The following is a 21,751-nucleotide window of genomic DNA, read 5'->3' as shown; positions in this document are numbered from 1 at the left end:
GAAGTGGGAAGTGGGGTTGTCATGGTAACTGTTGTAGTTTTGTGTTGTGAAGTTTTAGTATGAAGGAGATGAGCTCTGCTTTGACTGAGAGAAACAAAGAGAACAGACAGGACAACATCCACAACCTGGACTCCAACCTGAACACTACAGAGGGTAAATATAGACACACAACCTGAACACTACAGAGGGTAAATACACACACACACACACACACAACCTGAACACTACAGAGGGTAAATACACACACACACACACACAACCTAAACACTACAGAGGGTAAATACACACACACACACACACACATATATACACACATACACACGCGCACACACACACACACACACACACAGAGTCAAATCCGCAGTAACACTTAACAGTGTTATTGAGTTATGTTAGGATAGACTCTCTTTATGATCATTATCCTTTGTGTGTGTGTGTGTGTGTGCGCGCGCGCGCGTGTGTGCGTGCGTATGTGTGTGTGTTTGTGTGTGTGTGCGTGTGTATTTGTGTGTGTGCGTGTGTGTGTGCGTGCGTATGTGTGTGTGTTTGTGTGTGCGTGCGTGTGTGTGTGTGTGTGTGTTTGTGTTTGCGTGCGTATGTGTGCGTGTGCGTGTGTATTTGTGTGTGTGTAGATAATGAGGAGACTGAGGGCAGTGAGGGACAGGCTGAGTATTTGTTTGGAGATGCAGAGCTGGACGACGATGATCTTTACTCCATGGAACATGAAAACCAGGCGGGTTAGTGTCCCTAACACACACACACACACGTGCACACACACACATGCGCACACAGACGACAGACGACACACACACACACACAAAGACACAAGCACACACACACATGCGCGCACACACACACACACACACACGCGCGCACACACACACACACATGTGCATGCACACAAGCACACAGACACACATGCACGCGCACACACACACACACACAGACGACACACACACACACAGACGACACACACACACACACACACAGACGACAAACATGATCTTCCCCGAATCCGCTGTCATGTGTCTGTAATTCTGGTGTCTGTGACTCCTCCCCTCAGCGGAGGAGGCGGAGTTTTCCCTCCCTCAGGAGGCGTTCCCACTGCGTCATGAGATAGTGGACCACCCCTCAGCTCCGGAGCCGCTGACAGAAAAACCGGAATCTCCTCACGTGAGCGGGAGTGAGGCGGAGGCGACGTGTCTGACGCCCATGGAATCTTTCAGCCTCATTTCTGTCTCCTCTTCCCTCCTCTTCCCGCCGCACCTCCCTCCCGCCTTCTTCAGCCCGGTCGTCATCGCTATGCTGCGTTACTATGCAGAGCAGGGCGACGTCCAAATGGCTGTGTCTGTTCTCATCGTCCTTGGCGACCGAATCCGCAGAGAGATCGACGAGCTGACACAGGTGAGAGAGTCTGGGCGTGTGTGTGTGTGTGTGTTAGAAAAGAGCGTAATGTGTGTGCAGTATGTAAAGTGCGTTTATGAAATCCGTTATGTGTGTGTGTCGTGTAATATGTGTGTAGAATGTTTAGTGTGAGGGTTTGAAGAGTGTGTGTACTGTATACTGTATGACGTGTGTGTGTGTGTTACAGGAGCACTGGTACATGTCTTACATTGACCTGTATACTGTATGACGTGTGTGTGTGTGTTACAGGAGCACTGGTACATGTCTTACATTGACCTGTATACTGTATGACGTGTGTGTGTGTGTTACAGGAGCACTGGTACATGTCTTACATTGACCTGTATACTGTATGATGTGTATGTGTGTTACAGGAGCACTGGTACATGTCTTACATTGACCTGTATACTGTATGATGTGTGTGTGTGTGTGTGTGTGTGTTACAGGAGCACTGGTACATGTCTTACATTGACCTGTATACTGTATGATGTGTATGTGTGTTACAGGAGCACTGGTACATGTCTTACATTGACCTGTATACTGTATGACGTGTGTGTGTGTGTGTGTGTTACAGGAGCACTGGTACATGTCTTACATTGACCTGCTGCAGAGGTTTGAGTTGTGGAATGTGTCTAATGAGGTGATTAAACTGAGCACGTGCGGAGCCATTAGCTGTCTGAACCAGGCCTCCACCACCCTCCACATCAACTGCAGCAACTGCAAACGGCCAATGAACAACCGCGGCTGGATCTGTGACAGGTATGCCTCTCACCTCTCACCTTTCACCTTTCACCTCTCACATCCTGCCCATCTCACACTCAACCCAGACCAACCTCAGCAGCTACACTGCTGGCCCCAGCTGCCGACCTTTGACCTGTCACCCTCAACACTTAACGCCTAGTCCAGCAAATGGCCAATCAAAGTCTCTCCCGCCATACTTCAGTTCATCACTCATGTTCTCTCTCACACCTCACCACCCTCAGTCTCTAATAGCAGCGTGTGTGTGTGTGTGTTTTCCTGTCCCAGGTGTCACCAGTGTGCGAGTGTGTGTGCTGTGTGCCACCACGTGGTGAAGGGGGTGTTCGTTTGGTGCCAGGGCTGCAGTCACGGCGGGCACCTGACTCACATCATGGACTGGCTCAGGAACTCCACATACTGCCCAGCCGCCTGTGGCCATCAGTGTGAATACACCTGACACACACACACACACACACACGCCCATACATACACACACACACACACACACACACATACACACATACATACATACACACACACAGACACAGACACACACACACACATACACATACATACATACACACACACAGACACAGACACCCATACACACATACGTACACACACACAGACATACATACACAGACGCACACACACAGACGCACACAAAGACACACACACACACACACAGTGGGTAACGCTTGTGATTCGTGAATTCCTCCTGGACTGAATCAGTCATATTTTCCGTGTGGGAAAAAAATATTTTATTTTTGAAGATGAATAATCGGCTCTGAATGAAGGAAAGATGGAGGTTTGATGATGTGTACACTGTGTTTCTGTTACACTGTAAATAAACATCTTTACCATATTTACCCTCTCTCTGTGATTTCTGCCTACTCTCTGTGATGTTCTCTGGCTCTGGGAGGCTCTTCACACTCGGAGACATTTCCCCAAAGAGAAGGGAATTCTCATTAACCTTGACCCTGACCCTGACCCTGATCACTCAACTCATTATGTACAGAGGTCACAGCTCAGACTACAGGAAATTCACTTTAAGCTGGAAAACTCCTTTTCACACATTAAAACTGATGAGAGACACAGCTGAGATGGACGGGTGTGATGGATTATGAAACAGACGTCTGAGACCAGCTGAGTAAGTATTTTATTATGTCTGTTGTAGTTAAACACAGACCCACACAACAATACATCAGGTTTGGATTTAAATTACAACACAGTTACAGTTCATTTTAAAATAACAGATTCCAGGAGATTAAAGCCCAGTGTGTCTGAGTGTGTGCATTTATCTGGGTGTTTAAGAATCTGTCTTTTATGACAGTCTCTGGCCCCTCCCCCCATGAGGATAAGGCTAGCTCTGATAGGTTGGACCTGTACTCCCATGATGCAGTTCGGTGTGACCAAAGCACAGGCACGGGGACCCCCCGCCTGCTTGTCGTTTAACTGCTCCTTCTCTCTCTCTGTCTCTCCTTCTCTCTCTCTGTCTCCTCCTCTCTGCCTGTGTTCACTCCTCTCTGTGTTCACTCCTCTCTGTGGAGCCAGTGTGTCTGCTGAGCGGCTTTGTTTGCTGTCCGTCTCTCTGCGGACGGCCGCGGCCGCGCGCGCGCGTGTGTGTCCAGGGCACTTCTGTCGCCCTCCGTCAGTAAAGCTCAGGAATTCCTGAAAAATACACACACACACACAAACTACAGACCCAAACCCAAAGTCAGACCACGGGTCCAAACCAGACCCAGACCACAGGTCCAAACCAGAGCCAGACTACAGGTCCAAACCCAAAGTCAGACCACAGGTCCAAACCAGAGCCAGACTACAGGTCCAAACCTAGATCCGGACCACGGGTCCAAACCAGACCCAGACTACAGGTCCAAACCTAGATCCGGACCACGGGTCCAAACCAGAGCCAGACTACAGGTCCAAACCTAGATCCGGACCACGGGTCCAGACTCGGCGAGTGCGATGCTGTGACTCACCCGCCAGCGCTAGGACTCCTCCTCCCAACGCTCAGATGTCTTCTCTGGTCCAATGAGACGCTGCAGATTCTCACAGACCAATCGCAGACCTTGAGCTAATACACACACACACACACAGGTGTCTCTTTACATGGCCAATCATGTGAGATTTGAGTTGTACAGAGAGAGTTCCGTGACTGTCTTACCCAGCTCCTCCTCACAGGACCCCAGTTTAGACAGCAAATCCACCATAGCCTCATCTAAAAAGAGAGAGAGGGAGGGAGAGAGAGAGAAAAAAATGGAAGCTTTGCAGAGTAACAGACATTTGTCGATGCGTTATTCAGTACGTGTACGTACATTAGATTATTCAGTACGTGTATATACATTAAGTACATTAGATTATTCAGTACGTGTATATACATTAAGTACATTAGATTATTCAGTACGTGCATGTACATTAAGTACATTCGATTATTCAGTACGTGTATATACATTAAGTACATTCGATTATTCAGTACGTGTATGTACATTAAGTACATTAGATTATTCAGTATGTGCATGTACATTAAGTACATTAGATTATTCAGTACATGCATGTACATTAAGTACATTAGATTATTCAGTACGTGTATATACATTAAGTACATTCGATTATTCAGTACGTGTATGTACATTAAGTACATTGGATTATTCAGTACGTGCATGTACATTAAGTACATTAGATTATTCAGTACGTGTATATACATTAAGTACATTAGATTATTCAGTACGTGTATGTACATTAAGTATATTAGATTATTCAGTACGTGTATATACATTAAGTACATTAGATTATTCAGTACGTGTATGTACATTAAGTACATTAGATTATTCAGTACGTGTACGTACATTAAGTACATTAGATTATTCAGTATGTGCATGTACATTAAGTACATTAGATTATTCAGTACGTGTATGTACATTAAGTACATTAGATTATTCAGTACGTGTATTTACATTAAGTACATTAGATTATTCAGTACGTGTATTTACATTAAGTACATTCGATTATTCATTACGTGTACGTACATTAAGAACATTAGATTATTCAGTACGTGTACGTACATTAAGTACATTCGATTATTCAGTACGTGCATGTACATTAAGTACATTAGATTATTCAGTACGTGCATGTACATTAAGTACATTAGATTATTCAGTACGTGTATGTACATTAAGTACATTAGATTATTCAGTACGTGTACGTACATTAAGTACATTAGATTATTCAGTACATGCATGTACATGAAGTATATTAGATTATTCAGTACGTGTATATACATTAAGTACATTAGATTATTCAGTACGTGTACGTACATTAAGTACATTCGATTATTCAGTACGTGTACGTACATTAAGTACATTCGATTATTCAGTACGTGCATGTACATTAAGTACATTAGATTATTCAGTACATGCATGTACATGAAGTACATTAGATTATTCAGTACGTCTATGTACATTAAGTACAGTAGATTATTCAGAACGTGTACGTACATTAAGTACATTAGATTATTCAGTACGTGCATATACATTAAGTACATTAGATTATTCAGTACGTGTATGTACATTAAGTACATTAGATTATTCAGTATGTGCATGTACATTAAGTACATTAGGTTATTCAGTACGTGCATGTAGATTAAGTACATTAGATTATTCAGTACGTGTCAGCGTCACTCAGCGTTCAGACTCTCAGTCTCTACACTGCTTTACCTGGAGCCTGTTTGCTGTTGTCATGGATACGGCTGGTGAGGTGTGTGTGTGAGGAGCAGAGTGTGTCCAGGACTGTGCTGAGCGCCTGCACTCGTCTGAGGTTCTCCTTCAGTTCTCCCTGCACACTCCTCCACGCCATCTTCTCCTCCATAAGACACCCCTCTATCACTGCACGCAACTCCTTCTCCTGAGAGACCTGCCCCTGCAAACTCTCCACCTCTGCACAGCGCTGCACACACACACACGCACATACACACACACACACGCACATACACACACAGACACGCACACAGACACACAGACACACACACAGACACACACACACACACACACACGCACGCACACACGCACACACACGCACACACACACAGACACACACGCCCACACACACACACACACACGCACGCACACACACGCACACACACACAGACACACACACACACACGCACATACACACACAGACACGCACACAGACACACACGCCCACACAAACACACGCACACACACACAGACACACACGCACACACACACACGCACGCACACACACACACCCGCGCACACACACACACCCGCGCGCACACACACACACACACACACACACACACACACAAACAGATCCACACAGACACATTCTAACTGTTAACATATTGTTTGTGTAGTACTGTAACTGTTACTGTTGTGTTTGTGCAGCATTGTAAGAGTTGTGTCTGTTATGTAGTGTCTCATGTAGTATCATATTAATTATTATAAAGAACAACCATGTGTAGCCGACTGCCATTCATACTGTATGTAATGTACTGTATATACACACTTTATATGTGGTCATGTGTACCTTGTGTAACTGAATGGCCATCTCCTGCATCTCGGCCTCCAGCTGGTCGGCGTAGGCCTGCTCCAGAGCGTCACTGGGAGGTCGAGCGCTGCTATGCCACCGCGCTATCGCCGAAGTCATCTTCCTCTTCGGCCCGAACAGCCTGGACTCAGACAGAGACAGACAGACAGATACAGAGAAAGACAGATGAATGGGTGAGACAGAGAAAAGAAGCTGTTTTGGACAACAGTTTCCACCAAATAACTAACTGTAAAAGAGCAAGAGTGTGTGAGTGTGAGAGATAAAAGACTGTGAGAGATAAAGAGATAAAGAGTGTGAGAGATAAAGAGTGTCAGAGTGTGAGAGATAAAGAGTGTCAGAGCGTGAGAGATAAAGAGTGTCAGAGCGTGAGAGATAAAGAGTGTCAGAGTGTGAGAGATAAAGGGTGTGACAGATAAAGAGTGTGAGAGATGAAGAGTGTGAGAGATAAAGAGTGTGAGAGATAAAGAGTGTTAGAGATAAAGAGTGTGAGAGCGTGAGAGATAAAGAGTGTCAGAGCGTGAGAGATAAAGAGTGTGAGAGCGTGAGAGATAAAGAGTGTGAGAGATAAAGAGTGTCAGAGCGTGAGAGATAAAGAGTGTTAGAGATAAAGAGTGTGAGAGATGAAGAGTGTGAGAGATAAAGAGTGTCAGAGCGTGAGAGATAAAGAGTGTGAGAGATGAAGAGTGTGAGAGATAAAGAGTGTGAGAGCGTGAGAGATGAAGAGTGTGAGAGATAAAGAGTGTCAGAGCGTGAGAGATAAAGAGTGTGAGAGATAAAGAGTGTGAGAGATGAAGAGTGTGAGAGATAAAGAGTGTTAGAGATAAAGAGTGTCAGAGCGTGAGAGATAAAGAGTGTGTGATAAGCTGAGAGGGAGCGAGAGAACAGACTTACGTGATGCCGATCTCTTTGAGGTCGTTCTCTGTGAGCGTGAGGAAGATTCGCAGGTCAATATCCTGCTCCTCCAGCAGGGGGAGATATTTACTGAATCCAATCTGCTCCAGAAACTCCGCCAGATCCTACAACACACACACAGATTACTGACACACGTTACTGACACACACAACACACATTACTGACACACACACACACACAACACACGCAACACAGACACACACACACACAACACACGCAACACAGACACACACACACACACACACAACACACGCAACACACACACACTAACGCTCATGTGCGGGCGCACACACACACACACACACACACACACACACACACACACACACTCTCTCACCTTGGGTCCTGTGTAAGAGGGAGGATAGGCTGAGTGGGTATGTATCCCAGAGTTCCCCCTGCCACTGGGATGGCCGGAGTCGCTGTTGCTATGGCGACTCTTGCCTTTGGAGTGATGGGGTTTGTTTGTCCGTCGGGGGCAGCTCCTCTTGGCTGGATCAGAGTCCTGAGAGAGAGAGTGAGAGAGAGAGTGAGAGAGTGACCTGGTCATCTGAGAGAGAGAGTGAGAGAGAGGCCTGGTCATCTGAGAGAGAGAGAGTGAGAGAGAGGCCTGGTCATCTGAGAGAGAGAGTGAGAGAGAGAGAGAGAGAGAGAGAGAGAGTGAGAGAGAGAGTGAGACTGAGGCCTGGTAAAATGGGCTGTTCAAGCAGAGGGCAGTGCTGCCAGGGTGATGAGACGGACATGGTCGTCATGGTTACCTCGTTGCTTTCCAGCGATGCTTCGCGGCTGAGTCCTAATAGCTGAGGTAAACCCTCACTGCTGCTACTGCTGCTCCGCATGGTCAGCATGTCATTATCAAAATACAGCTCATCTACACACACACACAGTACACACACAACCCAGAAGATGGGGGAGAGAGTGCAGTAAGACAGTGTTTGAGTTTGACAGAAGCAGTGTGTGTGTGTGTGTGCGTGTGTGCTTGTGTATGTGTATATGTTTGTGTGTGGGTGAGAGAGTGTGTGTGTGTATGTGTGTGTGTGTGTGTGTGTGTGTATATGTGTGGGTATGTGTGTGTGTGTGTGGACAGAGGGGGGCCAGTACCTCTGCTGCTGTTACTCTGGCCGTCCAGTTCATTAATGGGGGAAGTGACATCACGGTTACAGATTCCCTCGTTTTGATCGCCGATGTCAGGGAATGTCATATAGCCAGGGAGCTCTGTCAAAAGACCACACTACATTACACTACACTGCACTACACCACATTACATTACACTACACCACACTACACCACATTACACTACACTACACTACACCACATTACACTACACTACACCACATTACACTACACTACATTACACTACACTTCATTACACTGCACTACACCACATTACACTACACCACATTACACTACACTACACTACACTACACTGCACTACACCACATTACACTACACTACACCACATTACACTACACTACATTACACCACATTACACTACACTACACTACACTACACTACACTACACCACATTACACTACACTACACCACATTACACTACACTACATTACACTACACTACACTGCACTACACCACATTACACTACACCACATTACACTACACTACACTACACTACACTACACCACATTACACTACACTACACTACACTACACTACACCACATTACACTACACTACATTACACTACACTACACTGCACTACACCACATTACACTACACCACATTACACTACACTACACTACACTACACTACACCACATTACACTACACTACACTACACTACACTGCACTACACCACATTACACTACACTACACCACATTACACTACACCACATTACACTACACTACACCACATTACACTACACTACACCACATTACACTACACTACATTACACTACACTTCATTACACTGCACTACACCACATTACACTACACCACATTACACTACACTACACCACATTACACTACACTACACCACATTACACTACACTACATTACACTACACTTCATTACACTGCACTACACCACATTACACTACACCACATTACACTACACTACACTACACTGCACTACACCACATTACACTACACTACACCACATTACACTACACCACATTACACTACACTACACCACATTACACTACACTACACCACATTACACTACACTACATTACACTACACTACACCACATTACACTACACTACATTACACTACACTTCATTACACTGCACTACACCACATTACACTACACCACATTACACTACACTACACTACACTACACTGCACTACACCACATTACACTACACTACACCACATTACACTACACTACACCACATTACACTACACTACACCACATTACACTACACTTCATTACACTGCACTACACCACATTACACTACACCACATTACACTACACTACACTACACTACACTGCACTACACCACATTACACTACACTACACCACATTACACTACACTACATTACACTACACCACATTACACTACACTACACCACATTACACTACACCACATTACACTACACCACATTACACTACACTACACCACATTACACTACACTACATTACACTACACTTCATTACACTGCACTACACCACATTACACTACACCACATTACACTACACTACACTACACTACACTGCACTACACCACATTACATACACTACACTACACCACATTACACTACACTACATTACACTACACTGCACTACACTGCACTACACCACATTACACTACACCACATTACACTACACTACACTACACTACACTGCACTACACCACATTACACTACACTACACCACATTACACTACACTTCATTACACTACACTGCACTTCATTACACTACACTGCACTACACCACATTACACTACACTACATTACACTACACTTCATTACACTGCACTACACCACATTACACTACACCACATTACACTACACTACACCACATTACACTACACTACACCACATTACACTACACCACACTACACTACACTGCACTACACTATATTACACTACACTACACTATATTACACTACACTACACTACACTACATTACACTACACCACACTACACTACACTGCACTACACTACACTACATTACACTACATTACACTGCACTACACCACATTACACTACACCACATTACACTACACTGCACTACACCACATTACACTACACCACACCACACTACACTACATTACACTGCACTTCACTACACTGCACTACACTACACTACTCTACACTACACCACATTACACTACACCACACTACACTACACTGCACTACACTACATTACACTACACTACACTACACCACACTACACCACACTACACTACACTACACTACACTACACTACACTACACTACACCACATTACACTACACCACACTACACTACACTGCACTACACTACATTACACTACACTACACTACACCACACTACACCACACTACACTACACTACACCACATTACACTACACTTCATTACACTTCATTACACTACACTACACTACACTACACTACACTACACTACACCACATTACACTACACTTCATTACACTACATTACACTACATTACACTACACTACATTACATTACATTACACTACACTGCACTACACCACATTACACTACACCACACCACACTACACTACATTACACTGCACTTCACTACACTGCACTACACTACACTACACTACACTACACTACACCACATTACACTACACCACATTACACTACACTACATTACACTACACTACACTACACTACACTACACTACACCACATTACACTACACTTCATTACACTACATTACACTACATTACACTACACTACATTACATTACATTACACTACACCACACTACACCACATTACACTACACCACACCACACTACACTACATTACACTGCACTTCACTACACTGCACTACACTACACTACACTACACCACATTACACTACACCACATTACACTACACTACACTACACTACATTACACTACACTACACCACATTACACTACACCACACTACACTACACTGCACTACACTACACTACATTACACTACACTACACTACACCACACTACACCACACTACACTACACTACACTACACCACATTACACTACACTTCATTACACTACATTACACTACATTACACTACATTACACTACACTACATTACATTACATTACACTACACTGCACTACACCACATTACACCACACCACATTACACTACACTGCACTACACCACATTACACTACACTTCATTACACTTCATTACACTACATTACACTACACTACATTACACTACACACTACACTACATTACACTACATTACACTACAATACACTACATTACACTACACTACATTACACTACACTACATTACATTACATTACACTACACTGCACTACACCACATTACACCACACCACATTACACTACACCACATTACACTACACCACATTACACTACACTGCACTACACCACATTACACTACACTACATTACACTGCACTACATTACACTACACTACATTACACTACATTACACTACACTTCATTACACTACATTACACTACATTACACTACACTTCATTACACTACATTACACTACACTGCACTACACCACATTACACTACACTTCATTACACTACATTACACTTCATTACACTACACTACATTACACTACATTACACTACACCACATTACACTACACTACATTACACCACATTTCACTACACTACATTACACTACACTGCACTACACCACATTACACTACACTACACTGCACTACACCACATTACACTACACCACATTACACTACACTGCACTACACCACATGACACTACACTACATTACACTACACTACATTACACTACACTTCATTACACTACATTACACTACAATACACTACATTACAATACACTACACTACATTACACTACACTACACCACATTACACTACACTACATTACACTACACTACATTACACTACACTTCATTACACTACATTACACTACAATACACTACATTACAATACACTACATTACATTACATTACACTACAATACATTACAATACACTACATTACATTACATTACACTACAATACACTACATTACACTTCATTACACTACATTACACTACACTACACTACACTACACTACACTACTCTACACTACACTACAATACACTACATTACACTTCATTACACTACATTACACTACAATACACTACACTACACTACAATACACTACAATACACTACATTACACTACACTACATTACACTACACTACATTACACTACACACACTACACTACATTACACTACACACACTACACTACATTACACTACACACACTACACTACATTACACTACAATACAGTACATTACACTACACTACATTACACTTCATTACACTACATTACACTACATTACATTACACTACATTACACTACAATACATTACACTACAATACACTACACTACAATACACTACAATACACTATATTACACTACATTACACTACTCTACAATACACTACACACACTACACTATATTACACTACATTACACTACTCTACATTACACTACAATACACTACATTACACTACAATACACTACATTACACTACAATACACTACACTACAATACACTACAATACACTACACTACATTACACTACAATACACTACAATACACTACACTACACACACTACACTACACTACACAACAATACACTACATTACACTGCATTACACTACACTACACACACTACACTACATTACACTACACACACTACACTACATTACACTACAATACACTACATTACACTACAATACACTACAATACACTACATTACACTACACTACATTACACTACACACACTACACTACATTACACTACACACACTACACTACATTACACTACAATACACTACATTACACTACAATACACTACATTACACTACAATACACTACACTACAATACACTACAATACACTACACTACTCTACACTACATTACACTACATTACACTACACTACACACACTACACTACACAACAATACACTACATTACACTGCATTACACTACACTACAATACACTACATTACACTACACTACATTACACTACACACACTACACTACACTACATTACACTACACTACAATACACTACATTACACTACAATACACTACATTACACTACAATACATTACACTACATTACACTACACTACATTACACTACACACACTACACTACACTACATTACACTACACACACTACACTACATTACACTACAATACACTACATTACACTACAATACACTACATTACACTACAATACACTACACTACAATACACTACAATACACTACACTACATTACACTACAATACACTACAATACACTACAATACACTACACTACACACACTACACTACACAACAATACACTACATTACACTGCATTACACTACACTACAATACACTACATTACACTACACTACATTACACTACACACACTACACTACACTACATTACACTACACTACAATACACTACATTACACTACAATACACTACATTACACTACAATACATTACACTACATTACACTACACTACATTACACTACAATACACTACATTACACTACAATACACTACACTACATTACACTACACACTACACTACATTACACTACATTACACTGCAATACACTACATTACACTACAATACACTGCATTACATTACACTACAATACACTACACTACACACACTACACTACAATACACTACATTACACTACATTACACTACAATACACTACAATACACTGCATTACACTGCATTACACTACATTACACTACACTACACTACATTACACTACAATACGTCACACTACACTACATTACACTGCACTACATTACACTACACCACATAATATTGCATTACAAAATATTACATTATATAACATTATTACTATATTACACTGCATTAAACTGGAACATACTACACCATATCCAGTGGGCCCATTATGAACGCTGCGTGTACGTGTGTGTGTGTGTGTGTGTGTGTGTGTGTGTACCGTGTTTTGGCCTGACTCGGAAGCGTGCTATAGCCTGAGGTCCGTCGTGAATACTGGGTCCACGGTTCCTGGTGTGTGCCGACCGCCGGGGAAGAGCACTGTCTGAATCCTCAGATGAACTCAACTCCTCAAGCACACCTGTACACACAGATACATTACATTACATTACCTTATACTGCATCACACTACATTACATCACATTACATTACCTTACACTGCATCACACTACATTACATCACATTATATTACCTTACACTGCATCACACTACATTACATCACATTATATTATCTTACACTGCATCACACTACATTACATCACATTATATTACCTTACACTGCATCACACTACATTACATCACATTATATTATCTTACACTGCATCACACTACATTACATCACACTACATTACCTTACACTGCATCACACTGCATTACATCACATTATATTACCTTACACTGCATCACACTACATTACATCACATTACATTACCTTACACTGCATCACACTACATTACATCACATTATATTACCTTACACTGCATCACACTACATTACCTTACACTGCATCACACTACATTACATCACATTATATTACCTTACACTGCATCACACTACATTACATCACATTATATTACCTTACACTGCATCACACTACATTACATCACATTATATTACCTTACACTGCATCACACTACATTACATCAGATTACATTACCTTACACTGCATCACACTACATTACATCACATTATATTACCTTACACTGCATCACACTACATTACATCACATTATATTACCTTACACTGCATCACACTACATTACATCACACTACATTACCTTACACTGCATCACACTACATTACATCACATTACATTACCTTACACTGCATCACACTACATTACATCACATTATATTACCTTACACTGCATCACACTACATTATATTACATAACACTGCATCAGTACTGTCTGAATCCTCAGGCCAACTCAACTCCTCAAACACAGCTGTGCATACAGAGAAGGGACAAAGCTAATGGGGTAAAAAAGTGCTGACAGTCTGATTAAACCTTGCAGTAAGGCTCTGTGTGTGTGTGTGTGTGAGTGTGTGTGTGTGAGTGTGTTACCTGGTTTAGACTGCATGTCTATCAGACTGGTGATCTTGGTGTGACCGTACATCATGGCTAATGCCCGAGCCGTTTCACCTTTAGTATTCTTCTCATCAACTCTCACACCCTGTCTCTCACACACACACACACACACACACACACACACACACACACAAGAAGAAACACAACAGAAATTCTGCTCTTCTTCATCTGCTCCTGCATCACAAATTGCTAATGGTCTGCACACCACCTGAGACAGGAGCTGACGCCCTGTGCAGGCGTGTTTCACGACAGGCCCATAGATTAGACGTGACATCCGAACACACAGGACATTTTAGGATGTCAGATATGTGTCAGAGCATGGTCTTAGCTGATCTGGAGTGACACGCTAAAACTTGCAGTGTGAACCATCAAACAGGATTTGATCTGAGATCATTACAGTGGAAGACTAGGACTGACAGTGTTAACCAGGGGATGGAGTGTGAGAACAAGAAGAGTTAGCACACGCACACACACACACACACACACACACGAACACATATACACACACACACTCACACACATGAACACATATACACACACACACACTCACACACACACACACACACACACATGAACACATATACACACACACACATACACAGATACACACACACACACTCACTCACACAGACACACACATACACAGATACACGCACAGACACTCACTCACACGCGCACACACATACACAAACACACTCACTCACACAGACACACACATACACAGACATACACACTCACATGGTCCAGAAGATACTGCACGATAATCTCGTGGCCAGAGGCTGCCGCCTCCATCAGTGGAGTGAATCCTGACACTGGCTCCCTGAGAGGTCAAAGGTCAGGTTATATTTGTAATAGTACTCGAAGACAAAAAGAGAAACAGAATGAGAGAGGGAGAGAGACAGAGAGAGAGAGAGAGAGAGAGACAGAGAGAGAGAGAGAGAGAGAGAGAGAGAGAAAGAGAAAGAGGGAGAGGGAGAGATGGAAAGAAAGAGAAAGGGAGAGGGAGAGGGAGGGAGAGAGGGAGGGAGAGAGAGAGAGAGAAAGAGAAAGAGAGAGAGGGAGAGAGAGAGAGAGAAAGAGAAAGGGAGAGGGAGGGAGAGAGGGAGAGGGAGAGAGATGTGGACATGCAGGAAAACAGAGAAAAACATACTTTACGTTAGCGTTTGCATGGTTGTCAAGTAGAAATTTGACCATCTGTTGGTGTCCAGTGCTCGTACTGTGCAGCAAGGCCGTCCAACCACGCGCATCCTTGCGTTCCAGCTCCGCCCCTTGCTTTAGAAGACACAACATATCAGTCAATCACAATCTTTAAAACACGGTACTGTCACACATACTGTTGGCATAGTAACAGTGGCAAAATGACCTTATTTCTTTCCATTCAGGGGGCGTTAAGTTTAGGTGGCGTTAAGGCTTTATTAAGGTCTCTTGTACGGTGTTAACGGTAATGAATGAGGTGCAGTTTAATGAATGTTTATGGTGTGATAGTCTACGTGACCGTCCATTGGTGGCGTGGCAGAGGGCGGGACCTAAAGAAAAAGGTCGAGGCAACGCAAATGCACACACAATGCATGGCCACCGTGGACAGCTACAGCCACATCCTGGACATTTTTGGCGATTTTGAAATCCCGTCCGGATGCATTTTTTAGGTCCAAAAAAGAGGTCGTGTCCGGGGAGAAAGGGGGACGTATGGTCACCCTACAGATTTCCCCTGTCACTGCCTGTCCTAATGGGTCACTGCAAGGTCAAACAGGACGGAACTTCAAAGGTAATGACTGTAGGAGTTACACACACGGCATTTTCTGACACACACGAAAAGGAAACAACACCTGTGATGTGTTTGCTGTGAAACAGTTGGATCTGTTCCATACGGACAACCCACTCTGCCCCTGGTCATTTCTCCACTCACGCCTCAATCTCCATTTTTAATTCCACACACGAACAGTGCCCTGTCTCTCACCTGAACATTTACACCTGTCAGAGTGTCTCTCACCTGAACATTATCACCTGTCAGAGTGGCTCTCACCTGAACATTATCACCTGTCAGAGTGTCTCTCACCTGAACATTAACACATTAGCACCTGTCAGAGTGTCTCTCACCTGAACATTAAAACATTAGCACCTGTCAGAGTGTCTCTCACCTGAACATTAACACCTGTCAGACTGGCTCTCACCTGAACATTTACACCTGTCAGAGTGTCTCTCACCTGAACATTAACACATTAGCACCTGTCAGAGTGTCTCTCACCTGAACATTACCACCTGTCAAGAGTGTCTCTCACCTGAACATTAACACCTGTCAGAGTGTCTCTCACCTGAACATTAACACCAGTCAGACTTGCTCTCACCTGAACCTTTACACCTGTCAGAGTGTCTCTCACCTGAACATTAACACATTAGCACCTGTCAGAGTGGCTCTCAGCTGAACATTAACACCTGTCAGAGTGGCTCTCACCTGAACATTAACACCTGTCAGAGTGTCTCTCACCTGAACGTTAACACATTAACACCTGTCAGAGTGGCTCTCACCTGAACATTAACACCTGTCATAGTGTCTCTCACCTGAACATTACCACCTGTCAGAGTGTCTCTCCCCTGAACATTAACACCTGTCAGAGTGGCTCTCACCTGAACATTACCAGCTGTCAAGAGTGTCTCTCACCTGAACATTAACACCTGTCAGAGTGGCTCTCACCTGAACATTTACACCTGTCAGAGTGTCTCTCACCTGAACGTTAACACATTAACACCTGTCAGAGTGGCTCTCACCTGAACATTAACACCTGTCATAGTGTCTCTCACCTGAACATTACCACCTGTCAGAGTGTCTCTCCCCTGAACATTAACACCTGTCAGAGTGGCTCTCACCTGAACATTACCAGCTGTCAAGAGTGTCTCTCACCTGAACATTAACACCTGTCAGAGTGGCTCTCACCTGAACATTTACACCTGTCAGAGTGGCTCTCACCTGAACATTACCACCTGTCAAGAGTGGCTCTCAGCTGAACATTACCACCTGTCAAGAGTGGCTCTCAGCTGAACATTAACACCAGTCAGAGTGGCTCTCACCTGAACATTAACACATTACCACCTGTCAGAGTGGCTCTCACCTGAACATTAACACATTACCACCTGTCAGAGTGGCTCTCACCTGAACATTAACACATTACCACCTGTCAGAGTGGCTCTCACCTGAAGCAGGAAGAAAGCGATACTCTCGTTCCCACAGCTCGCGGCTAGCATTAGCGGTGTTAGCCCCTTAGCCGTGCTAGCATTCACGTTAACTCCCGTCTCTAGGAGGAGGTTAGCGATGTTGTCGTGACCAATGTACGCCGCATACATCAGAGGCGTCCAGCCCCCGATGTTCTTACCGTCCAGGTCCACCTCTTTTCTGAAAACAGACACACACACACACACAGAGGAGAATGTGAGTGACTTTAACATGCTGTCCTCCATCACTAGACAGTCTTACAGATGACGCAGGCCCAGAGCATCTGTGAGCGACTGTGAGCGTGTGTTTCCTGCTGCATTCTTATAGTCATTCAGCGTTGGGCAGAGAGAGACACACACACACACACACACACACACACACCAGAGTCAGATCAGACTGGAGACTGAGTAAAGTGTTATTCAAAGCTGTCAGACATCCAGTAACACGGTATAGTGTTAAAGTTACTCTGACATCCATTAATGCCCTACAGTGTCACAGTCAGAGAGCATCATGGGAACGGGGACAGCAGTCATACTGCAGTGTTCCGCTGGAATCCACAGGTATGACAGTGGGAATCAAGGTGGGCTTTATGCTATTTCCATGGAAACGTTACTGAAATCTATATACACACTGTGGGAGTGTTAATGAAATCTATATTAACACTGTGGTAACAGTAATAAAATCTATGTTAACATTGTGGTAACAGTAAAGAAATCTATACCAACACTATGGTAATGGTAATGAATGACCTCCTTAAAATCCCATAATTTACAACAGTTGGTCAAATGACTTTTGAATCCCATTTGTAAGGCAAGCTATGTATCACTAATCAGTCTCAATCCAGTGCCACCTGGTGGTGTGGTAGGCAAAGCAATACCATCCTAAGCAACACTGGGTGGTCTATCTCTCTCAGCAATCCTGGAAACACTTAATACAAAACATCCAGTGAGTGAATAATGCACAACGAGTAATTATTAAAATGTGTAAGGATGAGCATTTACATTCTGTGCTGTGACACATATTAGTATACATAATAATACACCTCTCAGAGTGCTTATAAAGTCACCCCGAAGGATGCATATCATTTATTAGATGAGAAAGGGGAGAATATCTTCTAGAAGCACCTAAAGACTCACCTTTCCCACGAAACCCTTACTTCTACAGCCACAAACTAAACCACCCCCCTAAACTTGACCCCTAACTACTGTCCTGACAGCTCAAATGTCCAAGCCTTTAACTCATCTTTAACTGCCAGGGTTTTACTTATTTTTCTATTGTGTTCATGGCACTCCCTTACAAATACTAAACTTTTATGATGTAGACGTAAACCATGTCTGGGAAAGCTACTTCGAGTTCATCTAGTTTAAGAGGGCGCACCAGTCCAGCAATAATTTGAGTTACAAGGACCATCGCTGTTCCCACTAAATCGAGCGAAATCCTTATAATACCGAGTCCTACAACACGTGAATCTGCCCATTCGTCGCGCTTAAAGCGGGAGGACTGTACCTGCGGATACACTCCACCACCACGTCGTACTGTCCGATAGAGCAGGCTGTGTGGAGGTCCAGCGGTACGTCCAACTCTTCAGGCCGGATGAGGGAGCTTTCACTGCCGGCAAACCATACGGAAAGACTCGCTCCTAGCTGCTCAGACTCACTAGCCTCGTCGCTCAACTCCGACATACTCACACGGGTGAAAATTTGAGAGCCGACCCTGTGAAAGTGTAAAGACGTTTCAATCTGTTTAGTGTACCAAGAAACCGTTACGTTGTGAAACATGTAACGGTACGCCACCTCAGACTTTATCGGGCCGAAACAAAGTTTAGTAAGAGCTTCATGAGTTGCCAGTGCAGTCCTGAGACTTTTAGCTGGTGGCAAAACTTGGCTAACTTTTTCAGGGACAACATCAGGACATCCAGTAAACTTGTTAGCTCACTTGCTAAATTATCGACCCTAAATCCGTGGGCTCGTTCTTCAAAAAGAGTAACTGAGTTCACAGAGGTAAAAATGTGTTAACTTTGAGATTAAATAATCATAGACACAAAATCTATACTTAATGCACTACAAAAATGGATCTCTTACCTACAGAGATATATATGTGGAAGTGACTGGACTCCTGCAGTCCCGTGGCTTTGGACTAGTTTGTTTAAGTTAACAGCATGGGTGTAGATGTTTGCACCTCTAACAGGACGTAATATACCAAAACATCTGGGAGTTGTAGTCACATTTTACTTCCAGTACCCTTCACTCGTCGGTCCATATGAGGCCGGTGGACTCTAAGTCCTACAATGCCCATGCCCTTGCGGCGACTGACCTCGATTCATGTAAAATCCCACACTATTACAATTATTGAATAAAATTTCCGCAACTTATTTATTGAGGAAACGAGTTAAATGAGCATATTTTGTTATAATTCAGTCACGGAAGATAATACTGTTGGCATGATCTGCTTTTAGAAGCTTCATAACCAGCCCTTAACAACCACACCATTTAAAAAGTACTTCCCTAGCAACGGAACGTGAGACTCGAGGACTGATGTTAGACCATGACGCTTTTTCCTCCACAATGGCCTTCGGCTACATTCAACGCCGCGCCGTGGCGAATCATTGAATTAGTTACCGGTGCTTGACAGTGTTTTCAGACGAAGGTCTATCACAGTACAAACGTGATGTCTGAATTCGGTAACGG

At 43.2% G+C, this 21,751-nt stretch overlaps 2 protein-coding genes across 3 annotated transcripts in view; one reads left to right on the top strand and one right to left on the bottom strand.

Moving 5' to 3' along the window:
• Nucleotides 1-2,611, top strand: part of wdr24 (WD repeat domain 24) — an 8,773-nt gene extending 6,162 nt beyond the window's left edge. For both annotated transcript variants that reach the window (XM_030769913.1, XM_030769914.1), the window contains exons 8-12: nt 53-153; nt 633-737; nt 1,064-1,404; nt 1,976-2,160; nt 2,428-2,611. In XM_030769913.1, the coding sequence (XP_030625773.1) occupies nt 53-153; nt 633-737; nt 1,064-1,404; nt 1,976-2,160; nt 2,428-2,596 (901 nt within the window). In that variant the 3' untranslated portion in view covers nt 2,597-2,611. The remainder of the gene's footprint in view (nt 1-52; nt 154-632; nt 738-1,063; nt 1,405-1,975; nt 2,161-2,427) is intronic.
• A 1,003-nt stretch (nt 2,612-3,614) lies between these two features.
• On the bottom strand, nt 3,615-21,184 carry anks3 (ankyrin repeat and sterile alpha motif domain containing 3). Its single transcript, XM_030769109.1, is given in 16 exon segments — nt 3,615-3,810; nt 4,122-4,216; nt 4,307-4,360; nt 5,856-6,084; nt 6,688-6,829; nt 7,600-7,724; nt 7,958-8,122; nt 8,376-8,488; nt 8,719-8,832; nt 14,713-14,897; nt 15,844-15,941; nt 16,595-16,676; nt 17,007-17,128; nt 19,046-19,244; nt 20,571-20,777; nt 21,150-21,184. Coding segments are annotated over 14 exon segments (1,890 nt in total). The 5' UTR covers nt 20,747-20,777; nt 21,150-21,184; the 3' UTR covers nt 3,615-3,810; nt 4,122-4,130.
• Nucleotides 21,185-21,751: the final 567 nt, after the last annotated feature.

This window comes from Chanos chanos, chromosome 3 (assembly GCF_902362185.1).
Source record: "Chanos chanos chromosome 3, fChaCha1.1, whole genome shotgun sequence".
NCBI classification, from domain to species: domain Eukaryota; kingdom Metazoa; phylum Chordata; class Actinopteri; order Gonorynchiformes; family Chanidae; genus Chanos; species Chanos chanos.
Note: the sequence above shows the minus strand (reverse complement) of the source record. Positions and strands in the feature narration are given on the sequence as shown.